This window comes from Ctenopharyngodon idella, chromosome 15 (assembly GCF_019924925.1).
Source record: "Ctenopharyngodon idella isolate HZGC_01 chromosome 15, HZGC01, whole genome shotgun sequence".
NCBI lineage: Eukaryota > Metazoa > Chordata > Actinopteri > Cypriniformes > Xenocyprididae > Ctenopharyngodon > Ctenopharyngodon idella.
Genome location: NC_067234.1, coordinates 14,385,468 through 14,405,626, shown reverse-complemented (window position 1 = coordinate 14,405,626; position 20,159 = coordinate 14,385,468). Strand labels below are relative to the sequence as shown.

At 36.7% G+C, this 20,159-nt stretch overlaps 1 protein-coding gene across 9 annotated transcripts; it reads right to left on the bottom strand.

Annotated features, from left to right (window-relative positions):
• Positions 1-736: 736 nt before the first annotated feature.
• On the bottom strand, positions 737-20,159 carry etv1 (ETS variant transcription factor 1). Of its 9 annotated transcripts, none has more exons than XM_051862662.1 (14): positions 19,943-20,130; positions 19,524-19,610; positions 18,562-18,649; positions 18,282-18,329; positions 17,599-17,978; positions 13,842-13,895; positions 10,132-10,261; positions 8,237-8,425; positions 7,424-7,680; positions 5,881-5,949; positions 5,682-5,750; positions 5,090-5,259; positions 3,239-3,340; positions 737-2,240 (listed from the first exon to the last, which is right to left on the bottom strand). In XM_051862662.1, the coding sequence occupies exons 5-14, from the start codon at positions 17,657-17,659 to the stop codon at positions 2,019-2,021; spliced, it is 1,323 nt and encodes a 440-aa protein (XP_051718622.1). In that variant the 5' UTR covers positions 17,660-17,978; positions 18,282-18,329; positions 18,562-18,649; positions 19,524-19,610; positions 19,943-20,130; the 3' UTR covers positions 737-2,018. The 9 variants fall into 9 exon arrangements, with proteins under 9 accessions (XP_051718622.1, XP_051718624.1, XP_051718615.1 ...); XM_051862664.1 differs by having other exon boundaries at positions 7,424-7,668; positions 19,943-20,120; XM_051862655.1 differs by lacking the exon at positions 17,599-17,978 and having other exon boundaries at positions 19,509-19,610; positions 19,943-20,159.

Here is a 20,159-nt window from a genome sequence, read left to right as displayed (position 1 = left end):
GAAGGATTTGGACGTTGACTGGTGCTCTTTTATATGTTAACCGTTCAGCTACACACAATTTCAAGATCATTTGCGATTCTTAAATGTCACATCCGGAAGAGAGGCCTAGGCACGTTTTTTGTGCATACGTTCATTCACTGAATAACACGTACGCATATTTGGGAAAGGATTGTAAGATCAAATGTAGGATGGTTTTTACATTTTATAAATGAAGCCTCAGGTCTTTTGTGTGCTTCGTAAAACATATATTGAACTGTTTTACTCAAGATACCTTCAAAGGAGCTACCAAAGATGAGCATAACCAATGTCTATCACATATGCAGATTGATATCTAAAAGTTTTTTTTTCTCACTAACATTCGGATATAATTGAATAAAACGCCAACATTAAAAAGAACTAGTTAAGTTGGCTGATTACCTTCAAAAAGTCCATAGATATCGCCATCAGTTCATACTACCGCATCCGCTTTCTCCGACAAGCGGATGCGATGAGACCTCTGTTCTTGTTTGTTCATGGCATAAAGCCAATGGCAAGCAACATCAGAGTAAAAAGTCAGTGTTATTAAACAATCTCAAGTAAAAACTTCTATTTCTGTCAGTATTATTTGTTAATCTGGAAGCTGAATGAATTCATGAACTAGGGAACAACACTGCTTATTTGCTTGGATGTTTGTGCCACTGAAATATGAGACAAAGACTGACATAAATCACATACTTAGGAACAAAAAACAGCCCGATTGTATTTCAACACTATTTTATTACAGAAGTGTAGCTATTGCCATTCCCTTCGCAATTATGTATATATTTTTTACATTCAATAAACACTGACGTTTTTTTTTTTTTTTTTCAAATGTAAAAAAGAATGAAGAAAAAAAAATGAACGTACTGCAGGGCATAGCTGCCATCTGATCATACGTGACTAAATTTACACGAAAAGCAGCATTGAGGTGCATTAACCTGAATATACATGTTTAATATTTTCAAAGATGTCATGGTGGAGCGAGTAATGGACCAACATCCATTTTTTTTCCTAATAAAAAAGCAATTTGTCACTCTAATAGTAGAAATGTAACTTTAATAGAATGATGTCAGACACGTGTGAAGCTTGCATCTTGCACAAAACCTCTCTGAAGATAACTATTCGATATCTATAGGCGCTTTTGACCAAAAAGTCATATTCAGTGAAATATGGTGTCAAATACTGAAATATACAGATGGTTATTTAAACAGATCTTGAGAAAAAAAGTAGTATTTAAAACACCATGAAGTATTATGAAATCATGCTGACATGGCTTTTTTTTTTTTTTGTCTTTAATTCATTAAGATAAAAATCAATTTTGTTTATTGAGAAAATTACCTGCATCTTCCCTCCTCTAAGACATTATATTCATATGAGAATATATATACGGATTTAACTTGAATATTAGTATAATATCTGTCATTTGTTGTAACTGTGCTAATGTTCAATCATTTTATGGGTCCTGGATGGGCGAGAAAGGATGTATAAGGGTCATTTCAGATATGTGCTCATTTTACTTTGACATGGAGAGTTTGAAGGATTTTATTTTCATAGTAATACACTGTATTATTTACTCAGTTTAACACCAAGGGAGAGAAAACAAATGTGGTGAAAATGTGCGAAAATAACAAAGCGCTCCACAAACAATCCAAGAGTTTCAATGGTAAAAGAGTTTGGGATTTTTTCCACTCACGTGCTCCAGACTCTAACCTGTCTAAATAGTTCAAAACATCTGTCCGGAGAGAGGCCATCTGCCCTCAAGAGTCTTTCGCTGTGAGAAAACGGCATGCTGAAACACCCCATCCCCTTCAATAGCAACAAAAAACACCAAAGGAGCATCTAACGTAACTACACCAGTAAGTTTGTAGGTTTACACACTGCCATCATCCTCTGTCCATAAAGTGCTCTCTTTTGTCCTGGGGAATGACTGAAGGAAATGAGGGACAGTCTGAAAGTTTTTGTTTTGTTTTGAAACGGCCGGACTGTTCTTGTAGCAGTTTTCAGTAGACGTATCCCTCATTGTACGGGTGTGGGTTGCAGTAGCCGCCCTCTTGAAGGTACGCCATGTTCTCATCGAAGTGTGACAACGGCACGGTGTCTTCCTCGTTGATCTGCCGCTCCAGGTCGGTCTTTAGCACCGGGCGCTGATTGTCAGGGAAAGCCATGGAGAACAAAGCCTCGGGGTCGCAGACAAACTTATACACGTATCTTTCACCTGCCACCTTTGAATCAAGAAACCAGAATATTACTATGTATTTCAACAGAAAACGTAGATGGCGTTGACAAATAACATGTCCATTAGCTTTAAATGCATAAAACGTATAATGCGTATATTTTAGATGTTGTACTTTTTTTTTTTTTTTTTTTAATTTAAACACTTTTTACCTTAGTAGTTAATTTAAATAATGCTTCAGTGTGACAAATTAATTTTTCAAAGTAAAAATATTCCCTGAAGTTCTCAATTAATATAAGGTCATGAAAAATTGCATATGTAATAATTATACAAGTCCAAATTTTGAAGTTTTATTGTTGACCAGAAATGCCTGTATTTGTCTAAAATATCTTTAATGTTATAAATACACCACTGTAAAAAAAAAAAAAATCAGATTTTTTAAAATGTTTCTGAAAAAAGTTTCTTATGCTCACCAAGACTGCATTCATTTGATCAAAAAAATAGTAAAAATAGTAATATTGTGAAATATTTTTATAAATTAAAATAACGGTTTTAAATTTTAATATCTATTAAAATGTAATTTATTACTTTGCTGCGAAGCTGAATTTTCAGCATCATTACTCCAGTCTTCAGTGTCACATGATCCTTATGATCCATTATTATCAATGTTGTAATCATTTGTGCTGCTTAATATTTTTGTGTAAACCATGATAAAAATTTTCAGGATTCTTTGATAAACAAAATTCAAAAGAACAGCATTTATTTGAAATATAAATCTTTTGTAAGATTATAAATGTCTTTACTGTCACTTTTGATCAATTTAATGCATCCTTTTTAACAACAGTGTATTCAAACTTTCAGACTTTAACACTGTAGCGTTAAATTTTCTTATTGGCATATTAATGTAGCTATAAAACAATCATTAGCATATAAAAGTAGCTTATTATGAAAAAAAGACAACTTGTGCCAAAAAGACTGTTTTGGAAGTAGCTGAGCTACATCTTTTGTGTTCCAGAAGATGTAGCTTAGCTTATTAGCATACATTACCTTTTGCATGATGCCTTTTTCATAATAGTAGCGCAACGATCTGCTCAGTTTGTCGTAGTTCATTGCGGGTCGATTCTTTTGAATTCCCCAGCGTCGTGCCACCTTTGAAGCAAAGGGAGTAAGTTGTTACAAATGAACATACTGCAAAAATAGCAGAAGTTTCTCTCAAACAATAGGCAACAATCAGACATTAATAAACTAGCCGCCTCAAGGCCCCTTCTTAAAATCAAAGCATCAGTCGGTCTGCATCTTCCATTGGCCACAGCCGTGTATCCATAGCTCTAGTCAGAGATGTGTTCATTAGGAACAGCAGAGCGTGGCAGATGTTCCTGCACCTGTCCGCATGACCACCCACCTGTGCCCCCTCCTTTTCAAATCTCCCTCCCACCATTCTCCCAGAGCCCGGCGCTGTGGGCCATTTTCACTCTACTGCGGCTCATTCACGCCTTGCACCCGCCCAGCCAATCCCAACGGCCCTCAGTCACCTGATGGCATGAATGACTCCCCTGTTCCCTACAGCTGCCCTGTGGACCATCGCCAGAACGCACACACATACAGGACTAGCGAGTCCCACTGTCGCTGACACTTTACACAAACACACCTCTGTCCACGCTTTCCAAACTTTTTGGAGAGTCAACATGTTGAAATATTTTGTTTTTTGGAAGGACATGACAGACTGTTTTGAACAAACAAATGAAGAGCCTCCCAAAGATAATCAGATAATGATGTAAATAAGCAATATATAATATTCCTAATATTATTTTAACCTTAAGCCTACTGTATAATAGGCCTCTAAATTAAAACCAAATCTACTACATTGCCTTCTGTCGTCTGATTGATAGTTTTACTTTTTTAGCATGTAAAAATCCTTTTAATATAACTCTAAAAATGTCCACTTTCATATTGTGATACACAGATCTTTTTTCTGTGAAATCTTTAACGATTTTTATAAAGTAAACTTTCATATTGTAAGTAATATTTCAAGATGAACACTTACTGGACTGAAGCAACTTGTTTGGTTTAATTGATCATTCATAATTTTTAGAAAAATCATGTTAGGAGTATCAAATAGGCATCAAATCAGGTTTATTTGTACATCTCTCAGTCATCATTGTATTGCATTGCATTATCCATTTTGCCACCCCCAAAGTATCTCATTGGTTTACATTATATACTATATGATCCATAAAAGCCTTATGTATCAAGTGTGATACTCAAATAACACACATGCACTTTTTTTTTTTTTTTTTTAAATATCTTGTCTAAAACCTAAATAAACTTGCATTTCAAAAAATATATTATTATATTATTTTCATCAAATTAAATTATTAATGTCCTGAAATTGTTTTAAAATAAACTCTTTATGCTCTGAACATTTTATTAAATACAACTGAACATTTCTTAAAAAATAAAATCTATTTTTCTTGTTGAATGTGACCACAACACCGCTTTTAAAGCTCCACAACTATCTGCAAAGCCCAGGTGAAAAAAATAGTACACTTCCATAATGTACTTAAAGTGCTCTATTTTCGTGCACTTTTTGTCCACTTCAAGTGTACTACAAGTTGTAACTAAATACATTTTTTTAATACAGAGATGGTATGTTAAAAGCACATTTTAGTTCATATTCATGGTGTGAAAATAGCACAGTTGAGTACACCTAGCTTGTTCTTAAGATTATCTTAAAAAATACTAAAGAAGAATTTTTTGTATATTAAGTACAAAATTAGTGCGTAAAAATAAAGCACTTTAAGTACATTATGGAAGTGTACTTTTTTCACCTGGGTGTTCAAGAGGCCACATACAGATACAATCTTGGTTGAAAAACATTATATTTAGACTAGTTAGTACCTCCTCAGGCTCAATGAGTTTAAACTCCATGCCCCGGCCCGTCCATGCAATGAAGTGTGAGTTTGAGGGGTCATCCAGTAGGGCGACCAAAAACTGCCAGAGCTGCAGCGAACCCCGTCTCTGATAGGTCGGGCCTTCTCGGTACAGCCCCGCCTCCTGCTTTATGTCGCCTGTGGGTGGGGGGGAAAAAAAGAAAAAAAGGTGATTAGGTGTGTTCGACTTGATGCGGCGCCCTGATCGGTGTATGACATCAAAGTACTGCGAGAGCATTTTGAAAGCATACAGAGCCGTCTGCGCTCTAATCTCTCTTGCGGTACTTTGAATCCCATAAAGCCTAGGGGCAAGACATCATCATGGTGAAGCTGGGCATAAAATAAAAGTATTCTTCAGTTTACGAGAGCCTTCGCCATAAAAAGGAGACAAATGGTGCAGTTTTAGATAGATAAACTTGTCATTATGTTACATATCTGGTAGTCAAGATGACTGTATAGTAAAGAGTCAATTGTTATTTAAGAAATAATATTTAACTCAGCACATAATGATGTTTATTAAAAAGAAAGATATATTTTAAAAAGCTAAATAAATAACATACCCTCCACCTTCTCCGGCACCACGCAAGTGTCGTCATAGAAGTGCCTTGCAACTTTGTCAAACATACAGCCTATATGGAAAAAAAAAGAAGAAATTGTTATAATCTGACTTTTTACATTAAATAAAACTTTTAAATAAGACACTTCAATTAACAAATCAGCAATATAAGATCAAATACATTACTCTCTGTGGATAGTTACCCTCTGTTCTGTTACTGTGCGCCAGATATCCCTCTTGTCTAAGATATACAGAGTGACAGCTAGGCACTTCTGAAACAGAAAAACAAAACAACAACAAAAGTCATTTTAAATATGCAGAATAAATTATGCATTGGTACCTAAAATCAGTTTATTTATTTATTTACCTTCTTACAGACAATGCAAAAAAAAAAAAAAAGCATAACATCCATACTCATAACAACATTTTCATACTCAAAGCACTATGGACAAAACATTTGTGATGATGAACCGCAGTGGATGCCATGTGCTCCGCGTCAGTCATGTTGTTTGTTGGAGCTGTGATTCAATCAAAGCAAAGCAAGACAGCTTAAGTGAATGCTCCATAAAACATCTAACCCTGTTCATTTGGACCTATAAAGATCTCTCAGGGTTTCATTCAAGTAATGGGCCTGTCGAGGAAATTACTGCTGATTAAATTAGCCGCTGACTGCCCAGTCCTTACACAGCTCACAACAAACAAGCTCCTTTATGAGGCAGAATAAATTCTTCTAAATGGCTGGGAGGAGATGCAAAACATGTCGATGATCTCCTTCACTGATGTAAAGAAGCATTGCAGACAAATCACTCACACTCATGAAGCTTTCATCACTTCATTTGTTAGCTTTTAGTGTGTCTAATTTATAGATAAAAATTAGTATATTAGATAATAATGTAACATGTGAGCGACAAAAAAAAAAAAATATCTCCAATATTTTAAATACCACTAACATTTATCTGTGTAAGTGTTATTTTTTTTAAATACACTTACATTTATATAAAGTTATTTTAGTATAAATATAATAAAATTAGAATGTGTTGCTTTGACAAAGTAAACAGAAAAGGCCACAGTATTATTGCTATTATCCTCAGGTTATGTTCTGTAGATTCGCATAATCCACAGGAAATGGCTGAGAAGCAGCGCTGCATTCTCTCCTGACAGGCTGCTGCAGTCCAAACCCATTTTTTATGAATGAAAACCAAAAGCCTCTTCATTCATGCCAGAGCTGGGCCGACAGCCTGGGGGCCCCTGGGGGAGAGATTAGGGGCCCCTCTTCTTTCCAGCCAGGCCCTCAGGAAATGAGATCAGACCCAAATTTCCTAATAATACGCTAATTCTATCAATCTCCCCATCCCTAATAAAGTTGCTATCTGACTGTATCTGTACACCCCCCCACCCCCCACCCAAAAAAAAAAAAAAAGGGCCTCAGACTGTTTCCTGTTAGGTTAGTGAAGTACATATCGTCTCCATCCCCTACAGATCATGCTTTAAACATTAAAATAATTGTTTTCTTTTCAAAGCAACACAAAACATTTTTTTTTCCTATTTATTCATCAATTTTTCTGTTTAATTATTCACGCTGCCGTTTAAAAGTTTGGGGTCGGTAAGATCTTTTGAATGATTTGGAAAGAAGTTTTTCTTATTATTATCAATGTTGAAAACAGTTGTTTTGTGGAAACATTATAGACCGAGCAATTTATCACAGTCAGTGTTAGTAGACATGGAAACACATGGAAACAGACTCACCTGAGTCGTAGGTGAAGTCGCGGGGCTCTTGTTTGATCATCATGGAGTGTGGGTACGTCTGGGGAAGAGGCGCCCCCACCATGGCAGGATGCTCGAAGAGGGGGTCGGCGTACTCCTGCTTGAACCCCTGAGGAGGGAAGGGGATGCTGGGTTCCGACATCTGCCTGTGATACATGGGTCGTCCGTCCCGCGACATTGAAGGAGATGGGAACGAATGACACGGCTCCGACAACTGCCGCCGAAATCTGAACAAAACACTGAATAGAATAAGTCTATAATCAATCAATCAATCAATCAATCAATCAGTCTATCTATCTATCTATCGTCTGTTTGTCTGTCTGTCTGTCTCTCTGTCTATCCATCTATCTATCTATCTATCTGTCTGTCTGTCTGTCTGTCTGTCTATCTATCTATCTATCGTCTGTTTGTATATCTGTTGTCTGTCTGTCTGTCTATCTATCTGTCGTCTGTCTGTCTGTCTGTCTATCCATCTATCTATCTATCTATCTATCTATCTATCTATCTATCTATCGTCTGTTTGTATATCTGTTGTCTGTCTGTCTATCTGTCATCTGTCTGTCAGTCTGTCTGTCTATCCATCTATCTATCTATCTATCTATCTATCTATCTATCTATCTGTCTGTCTGTCTATCTATCTATCTATCTATCTATCTATCTATCTATCGTCTGTTTGTATATCTGTCGTCTGTCTGTCAGTCTGTCTGTCTGTCTGTCTGTCTATCTATCTATCTATCTATCTGTCTGTCTGTCTGTCTGTCTGTCTGTCAGAAGTGTTCTGGTAATCGGCAGTACCTGTGGTCCATGGGGTAAGCGCTGTCAGGGAGGGGCTGTGGGGGTGCGAGGTGAGGGTACGTCCTGTCTGGTTTCGGGGTGGGGGCGGCAGTGGGAGACACATGCTGGCCAGGGGACACGGGCGTGCTGCAGGGGGTAGACACTGGGCTGGAGGCCTTCATTCCCGAGGGATGCTTCTGCTCGTAGGCACTGGAGACGCCAGGGAACAAGAGCAGTTTAAGTTAGTCTTTCCTGAGGGCCTTTCAGGCTACAGAGATTATTATGAGACTGTGCTAGGCTTTATAGCTGGTAAATTAAAAGAATTAAAAAAACATAAACGCTAAAGCTTTTTGTCTGCAGCATACTGTATAATGCATGCTAAACTGGTATTTCAAAATCTGGCTGGAGAAATGAAGTCACATGATCAGTCTAATATGCTGATTTGCTGCTCAAGGAACATTTCTTTTTATTATCAATGATGAAAACAGTTGTGCTGATTAAATTTTTTGTGAAATCGTGATACATTTTGCTTTCAGGATTCTTTGATGAATAGCATTTATTTGAAACACAAATCTCATAAATACCTTTTGGTCAATATAACGTGTCCTTGCTCAAAAAAAATATTAATTTAGTTAAAAAAAAAAGTTTCTGACCCCAGAAATTTGTACAGTAGTGTATAAATGACCTCAAATAGTTCCATAACCAAACAATTAAAAGATCCACATGTATTCCTATCCATCCAACTGCCATCCCTCACATCAAACAATCGACAAGGTACCAAAGATGAACCTTAACCCAATTACACTCCATTCAGAAACATTAAAAGACAAGGAAGGAACAGACTTCTATGGGGCTTGACAATCTCCAAAGCACCTCTGAAGAAAACATCATTATCACAGAGGTTGTTGCTTCAGCTTGATTGCCATCTGCACTATGAGGGCAGGTTGGCTCCTCCAGCGAAATAAAACATCCAAGTGAAATGTCATAAATTTAAAATCAAATCAATAGGAAGATGACTGTAACCAAGCAACCGTGTTTGCCGTAGACGCTTGTCCAAGTGGAAAAGCCATTTATTGCACTTAATGCACCGTAGCGTAATTTCTTGTTTTTCTTTTTTTGTGTGTGCGTTTTCTTCCCCCTTTCCAATTTCAGGTGGATCTCATTTAAGTCATTTCGAACAGCACCTGCTGTACAGTTGCCTCTGAGTAAATAACTAAAGGAAAACTATCATTATTGTGCATTTTTTTCCATAAATCTTTAAGTCTATTCTTGGCTCAAGCTGAAAAGTCTATGCCAAGACCCCATCTGCTTCAGAATTGCTCTGTCAAATGAACGTCTGTGCTTTTTATTCAGTCTTTAGTCACATATAAAAGGTGAAATACACACTCACCGTAACACCTTCATGTCTGAGGTGAATTTGTGCTGTATATGAACCATGAAAATTCAGTGTTACGAAAATCGTGATTAACATAAGCAAAATTTGCATTCAGAAACTAGTTTTTTTTTCACAAAACATCTGTAATTAGGAAAATAGCACACCCTAAATTGATAAATAATGGATAAAAATAGTTTGTTAAACGGTATAGTATGAATTGCAAATGTATGTAGACAAATTCAGCCCATTTATCACTTAAATCTCTCACACCAGCTGCTGCGGCTGAATTTGCAAACCAAAATATATGATGTTCGTGTCTCTCCGACAGCTGGAAGTATAAAGTTTAGAGTTGATTTTCACTGCTTTAGTGCAAAAACACTTATGGTTTCTCACAAATTTCTCTCAGACGTTGCAATCTAGCATGTCTAGCATGTGTATGTAAGTTATACAACAATTTCCCGTCATATGCAAGATTTGATTCTTGAACAGGGCATGTGTGTGGGAATGTGTAAGTGGGTTTGTGCATTCCGGTGCAGCGTACCTGATGTTATACAGGCACTTCTCCCCATAGTGGAGTCTGAAGGGCCTCTCCTGACTGCAGGCTGAGCCCAGATCAGTACACGGACTGTGGGGCTCTCTCTTTATCCTCAACTGCAGCCCGTGAAACGCCACTGAGAAAGAGAGAAACGTATAGATGTTTAAACAGAACACTAAGAACATGAACAGTGGACATATTTCCAGTAAGATCCTCGCTACATTCATTACTCAGAAGATGCAGAAGTGCAACATACGTCTGCCTTCTTTTATATATTCAACAAAAAAAATCATTAGATTTCTGTTTGCGTGCATAAAAGTTGGTGTTTTCAGCAAATGTTTCTTGCATTAAACACCTAAAACAAGCTCTCCCATAAACAACAACAGACACATTTGTAATAAAATACCTTTTAAATACAAATCTGCCTCCAATTCAGTAACCAAATTCAATAAAAAAACAACATTAAAGGAAAAGTTCTCAGTATACAGGAATGACAAGACTTGGTAACAAAGTTTGGATTAGCGTTACTAATATATTTTTACATTTCTGCTTACTTCTAATGGAAATTTGAATCAAAACAATACTTTAAAACTGCATGAAGCATAAATAAGAAGAACTCTATTTATTTGATTAGATTTGTGTGTAACTTGAATAAAATTAGTAAGAATAAAAATATCGGTAACACTTTACAATAAGGTTTCATTTGTTAATATTAGCTAACTACATTAGTTTAACATGAACTAACAATAAACACTACTTCTACAGCATTTATTAATCTTAGTTAATGTTAATCTCAGCATTTACTAATACATTTTAAAGAATTGTATCTATCAACATTAGTTAGTGCACTGAACTAACATGAAAGTTTTTATTAACTAACATTATCAAAGGGTTAATAAATGCTGTAAAAATATATTAGTTCATGTTAGTTAATGCATTATACTTATTAATACAATATACTTATTGTAAAGCATTACCAAAATATCAGTGTCTAGAAAACGTAGTTTTAATTTATTTGGCAGTCTTCTGAAATTTTAAATGGTCTTGTTAGGATGTGTCCTTGTTCATGATAGTGGATTCTAAAATAGCACTACAGATGAATAATTTATACTTGAGAAGACTTCTTGACGGACCATATTAAGAAGCACGTAGACAGACGGGGAAAAAAAATGCCATAATTGATTTTACGCAAAGGAATACGAGTAAACGAATCAATACAAAATCTGTTAGCATCACGGGACGTCATACATGCAGGATGTCATTCCAGGATTGCAACAATTACACTTGAATTGATTGGTGTTAATGGACAACATTTTCAAGAAGTCGTTTATGACATTTACTGCCATTTTTTGTATCCTTGCTATTTACGAGATGCATTTAAAACCCCTTCAGTATGTCAGATGTCAACTGAAGTGGGCAAAACTAACTCAAAAAGAAAAATAAAATAGTAACAAGAGCAGTGAAAGAAAGCTTTGACTAAAATAAAGAGCTCTTAACAAAAGTATGTCATGGAGAGTATAGTAAAATATTCATTTCTCACATCTTAGCTTATGCAAAATATTCCCAAATTATTTCCATATTTATGACGTTAACTAAACATTCATGTTCCATTCTGCAAAAAGTTAATTTTTTTTCTTAAAGCTGCGCTCTAATAGATTTGACTTTCATAAATGAATAGCTTGATGTGTCTTATTCAACGCTAAATTTAGCAGAACACACTAGGAGAACGTCTTTTCTCCACAAAAGCCCATTCATAACACTACCGAACACCATTTTCACTGCACTCTGTGTCACATAAAAGGCCATTTTGGTAAAAAAAAAAACAAAAAAAACAAGTGTTTCTAAGTTTCAGATGTGGATTTTACATATGTGTCTTTTCTTTTCTTTTTTTCCTGTGCTGATGGTCGTGTGTTTTCTCACCCTTCTCTCTTTCTCACTCTCACCTCTTCGCTGACTGTTACTCGCTGATAATAGATTCAGTCACACCTTCTTCTTAAACACTCTGGGCTTGAATTACGATGGCCTTTACAAAAGGGCAAATAACTAAAATCACTATTTGATCACACTTACCCAGCCACAAATCACTATTTTAGTTAGTGTTAAAAAATGATCTTTTTACAGTAACAACAGCCTTTCTCTTAACAATTCCAGATGCATTTAAAATAAAATAAATGCATTTTTTAACACTATAGTGTATATACCATTCCAAAGTTTGGGGTCAGTTGGATTTTTTAATGTTTTTGAAAACACGTCTTTCAATTTATTTGATCAAAAATACAGTAAGATTGTGAAATATTATTAAATTTTGAATAACAGTTTTCCATTTTAATATATTTTAAAATGTAATTTATTCCTGTGATGTCAAATCTGTATTTTCAGCTTCATTACTCCAGTCTTCAGTGTCACATGATCCTTCAGAAATCATTCTAATATATTGATTTGCTGCTCAAGAAACATTTATTATTATTATCAATGTTGAAAACAGTTGTGCTGCTTTTTTCAGGAGTTTAAAATAATGATTTGAAATAGAAATCTTTTGTAATATTAAAAAATCTTTACTGTTACTTTTGATCAATTTAATGCATCCTTGCTGATTAAATATTTCATTAAAAAAATAAATAAAAATAAAATAAAAATCATTTTGACCCCAAATTTTTGAAAGATTTTCCTATATATATATATATATAAAAATTTAATCACACAAATAATTTCACAAACAACCACTTTATCAGGCCAAACGTCTAGTGCGCAGCAGTTTCCAAGGTGTATTTTTTCTTGCCGTGTAATCCCTGTATATCCCATTTCTGGGTGTTTTGTGGGAATGGACCACATGAAACGGAAGTGATCCACTGGCATTGTCGACTCAGACCCATATGGGAGGGCCAGGATGCCCGTTCAAGAGCCCAACCGCCATGCCCTCGCTCTACCTCCATCTGCCCGTCCCTCCTCTCCTCCCCTATCCTGCCGACGACGCCAACTAACACTCTGCGCTTTGAACAGTTTTGCTTAGATATACATTTTGAATGGAATAATCATTGCTGAATATTATTTAATTATCAAAACTACATTTTTTTTTAAAGAATTATTTTCATATATAAATAAAGGTTTCCTTTTGTGACATTTCACTTGTGTCACGGCCTACACTCACAATAAGGTCTAGCTCACACTGAGGAAGGAATACAGGACAATAGCCCATTATCAGCAAACACTAGTATATTTTATTTGCCTAATGAGCTTGAGTTCTCTAGAAAGACAAAGCCCCCCTTCATCTCCCCTACATCCTCCGTAGCAGAGTCTGTTTTGGCTCCTCTTTAAGACATAAGCTGGACTCGCTCCCCACTGTGCCTCATTCAGTCCATGCCACTTCCGACACTGGCACCGGCTCTGCCACGACCACTGCGCGCCAACTTTACTTCCTATGCCCATTTAAAGGCCTATTGCTTCTGGCTGCACTCGCTGCGAAGGTACACAACCTAGAGAACACACGCCGTTCGCGCTCTCTCTCTCTGTTTATTCACAGAAACAACAGCGGCGAACGACAACATGTCGTAAACAAGGGAAAAAACGAGCTAATGCAACAATAAAATTTCACACCAAATCATCAAATTTGAGCTTTCTACAGTGTGCGTTTTTGATATCTACTCAAGATATAATATAAACACAGCTATAATTTTGTACATTTCAAGCCATAGTTAAAGAAAAAAGGTCACACTTACAGTTTTCACTCTGAAAGTCTGGAACAAACTGCTCATCATTGTCAGGAACTTGAGCTGGGAGGAAAACGAAGAGAGAAAAGGGTAAATAAACACAGATTTTTCCTTCGTAATTGTTATATTTGGTTTCCACAAGTCGAGCTAACACAATCTGTCCTCTAATAATCACTTAAACGAGTAATTTCCTCTAATAATCCTCTGTAATTGAAACACTAATGATTTGAAATTCTCAGACCAACCCATGAAGACATTTATTGGTTGAAAACAGAGAAAACATATCCTCTAATTATGTCGGTAATTTAATTTCAACTTAATTTGTTGGACAAAGCAGGCGTGTGAAACACATCTCTGCCGTTCGCTCTAACATCCAGGAACAGAATTCACTGATACATGTGTATCAAAACAGTTTGAAAAAAGCCCACCTTGCCTTGTGATCTAATGTGCTTTGCAACTACACCGTGTCTTCATAAGGATAGCCATGCAGCGAGAAAACACCTATTGTTCACACTGTCTAATTGGGACACATCCCCGCTGGTGAAAGCACCTGTACCTGCCGCGACGGCTGCCGTCCAAACAGAGCACGTTCCCCTACCTTTCCCTCTCTCATATAGCTAATGCTAAAATAATGAAGCCTTCATATGGAGCTCAATTAAGCACATTCATGTTTATATCACATGCGTTAGGAAGACCTGTTGTTTATTGCTTGTTAAACTCGACACAAAGGCGCACCGAGGCGGAGGAGTGCGCGAGACCTCGCTGCACGGGGCTATTAGCACGTTTATTCCTCTGCGCTAAAATTGGATTTTCATTTTCACAACAACAGTAACAAGTCGCAACATGCACAAATCAACATTTGCTTTGTGTAAGGCAACACATTTTGCTCGGCTGCTTGGCTTTTTGGCTTTCTTTTTGTGGACCTTTAGAGCGTGTAAACTGTAATGTATTCACATCTAATGTCAATATGGGAGAATTTGTTAAATATTATAATATAGTTTGTTAAATGAAGCCAGGGCTAGTTGTTAAAAGGCTTATATCTCAGTAATTTTAAGTTTTTAAGTCTAAAATCTGATTCAAACAAGATTCAGATATAAAATAAAGGTAGATTTTAACACATAAATATAAAATATTTTTTCATAAATGTCAGGTGGGAGCAAGTTGTCACATTTAGTAATTTATTAATTACAATATTCATAGGCTAAAAATGAATTGATATTTTATTTTATATGTTCCCTTTTACATTTTTGCTGTTTCATGAATTGTTTTATGTCTCATATTTATTTTATTGCTTTATATTTTGTCAAAAATGCAGATTTCATTGTAACAACAGGTAATAAACTCTCAATAAACTGTATCTTTTGTTCCTGTGCAATAATGGTTAAAACAAAATTTTATGATTTCTATAAAACATGCGCCTAAGGCCATACAGTTCTTCACAATCAGGGCCAATATATCTTTATAGTACATGCCAGTGTTTTGGCTATTTGAAAAGGCGAGTCGAGTACAATCATAACAGACTGGTTAAACTCAACAAGAAATATCACCGCCATCTCTCTCACTGGTACTGAAGTAAACACAATCAAAGAGATATTAAACAATCCCCTCACTAGATCAGAACAGGAAAGAAACACCAAGTGCATTAAGAGTCAGACAAGTAGCGTAAACATCAGTTAAACAGAGAAAAGGTGAGAGAAAGAGAAAGACTGAGCTGCAGCCAGTGTTCTCAGCATGGTGAATGAGTCAACCTGTGAATGGGACAGCTGATCCCAGCACCACTCCTGAGGCTAGCTAAGGTGTTGGAGCATGTCCACCAGTTAAAGAAAAAAAAAGAGAAGAGCAGAAAAGAGACGAACTACAGCGCCAGGCCACATAAACACACACGTAAAGACTCATAATGAGAAGTCACACTTGAAAAACCTTCTAGTAAAACCAAGAAACCAAATCCTGGTATGACATATTCAGTGAGTCTTTTCTAGACGTAATAAGTGACTGTCACCTGACTCTGGCCAAAATGACACATGTATGTCAAATGATGAGCCATCAGCTCTTTAGTCTACGCTGCCGGAAATACTGTCCGTCGCTCATACGTCTTCCTCTTCTTTCCAATTACCTGAGCTAATAAATCTCTGAAATGAAACCGCTAGGCCTTCGTTTGGGTTCTAATGGACAGGAAGTCATATATTAAATCTATCTGCGATTTATCTTGAATCTTTGGGCGCTGCGGCTGATGGATGTAAGACAGGTTGAATTGTACTCCTCACTGTAATATCTACTGCAGCGACTACTTTTTTCTTTTTTCTCCCCGCACACTTTTTTTTTTCCCCCTGCCGGATACACTAAAATATTTAAGTCATGTCTTATTCTTTTAGAGGCCCTGGGGTGGATTTGGCATAATCAAACTCACGACAAGGACAGTAAAGTCCGAAAATCTGTTCTAAAGCGTACTTTTAATTTTAAAATCCATGATTATACTGCAAGCATTTTTAAATATATTAAAGAAAGCGGTCTATTAAAAATTGAGATTCTCTTTCCTTATGCAGGTGAGAAAACCCTGTTTAGCTTTAAAAGGTGCCCAATACACACAGCAATGTCCTGTTGTGCAGCTGTACAAAATTAAAATGTGAGTGAAGTTATTTGAGATGTTGCTAAACAAAAAGATGCTTGATTAAGCTGCATTAGTCAGACTTTCATGTGGCATGTCTCGTTTCAAAAATTCAGTCACACAAGCCAGATTTAGTGCGATCACTAACAGAAAACAGACACACACACTCATCTTCCTTTCCTATTCATGTCCAAAGCGCACGCAAACGCATTCCATAGGCTGAAAGGCAGTCGTGATTTCACAAATGCAAAGTGCTGGAATCGGTTTTACAAACTGCTTTGCATGATTTTCAGCTGTCCAACTTCTTTGTTTTTTTTTTTCTTCCCAATTTGCAACCGAACTGCTTTTTACAATAAACAGACAAAAGGTTATGTCTACAATGATTTGTAACTTATATTTTCAACTTTTACACAACTTAAATTAATTTATGACAATAAAACAATCCTGCAAAGCTTATTTACATTGTGCAAAAACACATCACAGTATAATTGCCACCAATTTTATATATATATGAATATTTATTCCTTTACAAAAACTAAAACAAAGTTATTTAGCTAGAAATGTAAGACTGATAAACAGTTAAACAACAATTTGTACGTGCAAAATTAATTTAGTTTTCACTTTTTGCAGTCTGAGATTAAACTTAAATATAACATAAAAGTAGTTTTTTTGGTTCTTTATGTTATAACACCAAATATACAGAGTTTAGAGAAACTTCACACACTAAAAAAGTCTTAATGGTAACATGTTACAATAAGGTCTCATTTGTTAATGCATTATCTAACATGAACAACATATTTTTACAGCATTTATTAACATTTGTTAACATTAGTTTATAAAAATGTTCATGTTCAGGTTAGTTCACAGTGCAGATAATGATAACAGATAAATTCTTAAAAATGTATTGAGATAACATTAACTATGATTGCTAAATGCTGTCGAAGTATTAACTAACATTCATGTTAACTAACTAATGTTAACAAATGAAGCCTTATTGTAAAGCGTTACTGTCTTCACATTTTCAAGACAAGAAAAACCTTTAATTAAAACTGCACGATTACCATTTACAATTTTTTAACATAACACTGTTATTTTTTAACATCACATTAAAATATTTCCAAACACATCTACAGTGAACCAAAGAGGGAATCATTTACTAACCTAAAGGTCGGTGCTGCAAGCAAGGTGGGAAGAAGACACTCGCGCTTAACTCCTGAAGCATCACGTTTGTGTTAAACCACAACCAGCATGTCTTGCCATGAGAAAGAAAAAAATTGCCAAAAGAAACCAAAAAAAAAAAAAGTTGGGGGAAAAAAATGAAGCGGTAAAAGCTGAAGCTCAGGAAGCGATCTACCGTCAATCCATTTCTTTAACAAAAAGAGTTGAAAAAATAAAGAAAAAAGAACTTAAAACACTATCTGAGAAGTATCAGACGCGAAACAGAGGGGTAAGAAAAAGCAAACGAGTGAGGGAGAGAAGGTGTGCGCGCGTGTTCGAGAGAGAGAGAGGTGGCAGTGTTGGTGGCTCGTCTGCCTTAGCTCCTGCCAAAAGCGGACGAGAGGAGAAGAGAGTGAGCGAGACTGCAAGTTCTTCTGGTAATTTGTGATGACACTCAATGTAGAACCTCCTCGGTCTCCCCCTAGACTCCTGCTCTTCTCAAGCACTAATGTATGCATGACACACCAAGTGCCTTCGCTACAGATGCATTAATTGGACTGCAGATTAGGTCTGTAACTTGAGGCATATTTGCTCCCCTCCCCCAAATCTCCCCCCACGCTCTCTCCTCTTCGAAACAAAAGCTCCATCAACCACTGGGAAACTGAAGTAAACAGACCAGAGCTTACCTTCTGCGAGCCAGGTCTCCTGAAGTTGGCTGAGATCTTGAAACAGCTCTAAAACAAAGACAGCAGAGTTTGAGACGGTGAAACAACAGGTACAAAGCTTTAATTATGAGTTTTGACACTCGGCGCAATCTCGATTCCAGTCTCAAAGACCGAGGCGAGCGCTGCTGATTGAGATTTTAAAGCCCTGAGTGCAGGTGGCAACGAGCGATATTGCATTTTGCAAGATGTTAAGAAGGCGTGAAATGAACATTGTCTTTTTCACCCACACCTGAGTGCTTACCCTCGGTGTCCAACGCCAGGGCAGAGTTAATGAATTTTCTTTTCCTGTCCTTCGCTGGTCTCGTGTTGGACGTCTTTCCCCGAGGATTCTAAGCAGAAAGCAACAGATCAATTGTCTCAAATTGAAGATGGAGTGTGTTGAGCTCGCTTTTGAAAGAACACACAACTTCAGCTCCTCGCCTCATGCTTACTGTTGATATATGCGGGATTCTTTTGTTAGAGGCAATTTTGAAAACATTTTCTTCATATCCTGGAGTACAAGGTCTGATCATGGCCTTGATCAACTCTCAAGTGTAGCTTTGATGGTAATGATTTGTAATGACAATTTTTAGTTTTTAGAGGAAAAAAGCTGGATAAGTCTTGGACTTACTAACCCAACAAGTTAGATAGCTATCAATTAATTTTTTAATTAAAAAAAAAATTCTCAAATACCGACCCGTTTGGTACTGATACCTCGTTTTAAGTTATAAAACAAAGTTTTAAAATGAACTTTTGTAATCTTCACACTGGCTTCCCTGTCACATTTCCATCTATTACACTTTTTGTCCTTTTGATTAGCTCAGTTATTTTGTGAAATGCCTGCTGAGACTGTGAAAGTAAAATGTGTTTTAAAAATGCACATACATACCACATAGACTGAAAATATGATTTTCTGAAAAGAATTTTCCAGATTTTAACACATTTTAAATTAACTTAAAAGTTCATAATACATCAGTTCAGGCATGTAAGTAACTTAATACACCATAATAAGATTTACAGCTATTAAAGCAATCTTAAGTTTTAAACTATCAATGATTGTTAATATCAGTCTAGAGGACAAAAGTTCCCCTAAACTGAAGAATCACGCACATTTAAATGTCATATTTCTGTACAGACATGCTACGTTACGCAGATTCAATCAATTAAACGACAGATATATATCTACAATCATGGAGATCACTAATTTACCTTCATCAGACTTACATGAGCTTTTATGAAAGGCACTTGTTGGTCGTGAAGTCCGTCCATGATTCTGCAGCGGTAGGACTCTGCGCGCGCCGTCCGATCACCCTTTGAAGTAGGAGACTGACTTTAAGCGATTTATTGGAACATGAACTGCTGCGCGCTGAAGCGCATTCAGCGGCTCCATTCATAAACATAGCTTTCATTTGACTGACTACATGCTGGCTATTATGAATCAGACATTAAACGCAGCATATCCGTGACACTTTATACATAAAGTTTCTAGTGTCCTAATGTAAATATGTTGCGGTGCTGTGCGTGCGTAATGCGGCGAGCCGATCCTCCGAAGGGACTGGACTTTTGGAAACACTTTTTTTCTGTTTCTAGTTACGTTTTACTGAAACGTCGACGGTGATGGAGAACTTAAAGCTTGCACTCACCCCAGTAAATGCACCGCATGCATTCATGGATGTGTCGCCGGACTGTATGAGAAAAGCGCTCTCGTGTCTCTCCTCCGCGCTCAAGTAAACACACACTCGCTGCCTGCTGCTCCAGGGGCCTCCCTTCAGAAACAGCCGGCGCCCCGCTTCCCATTGGCTGCCACTGTCCTCCGCCGGATCAGATTTCCACGTGTCAATCAAGAGTCTATTTCACCGT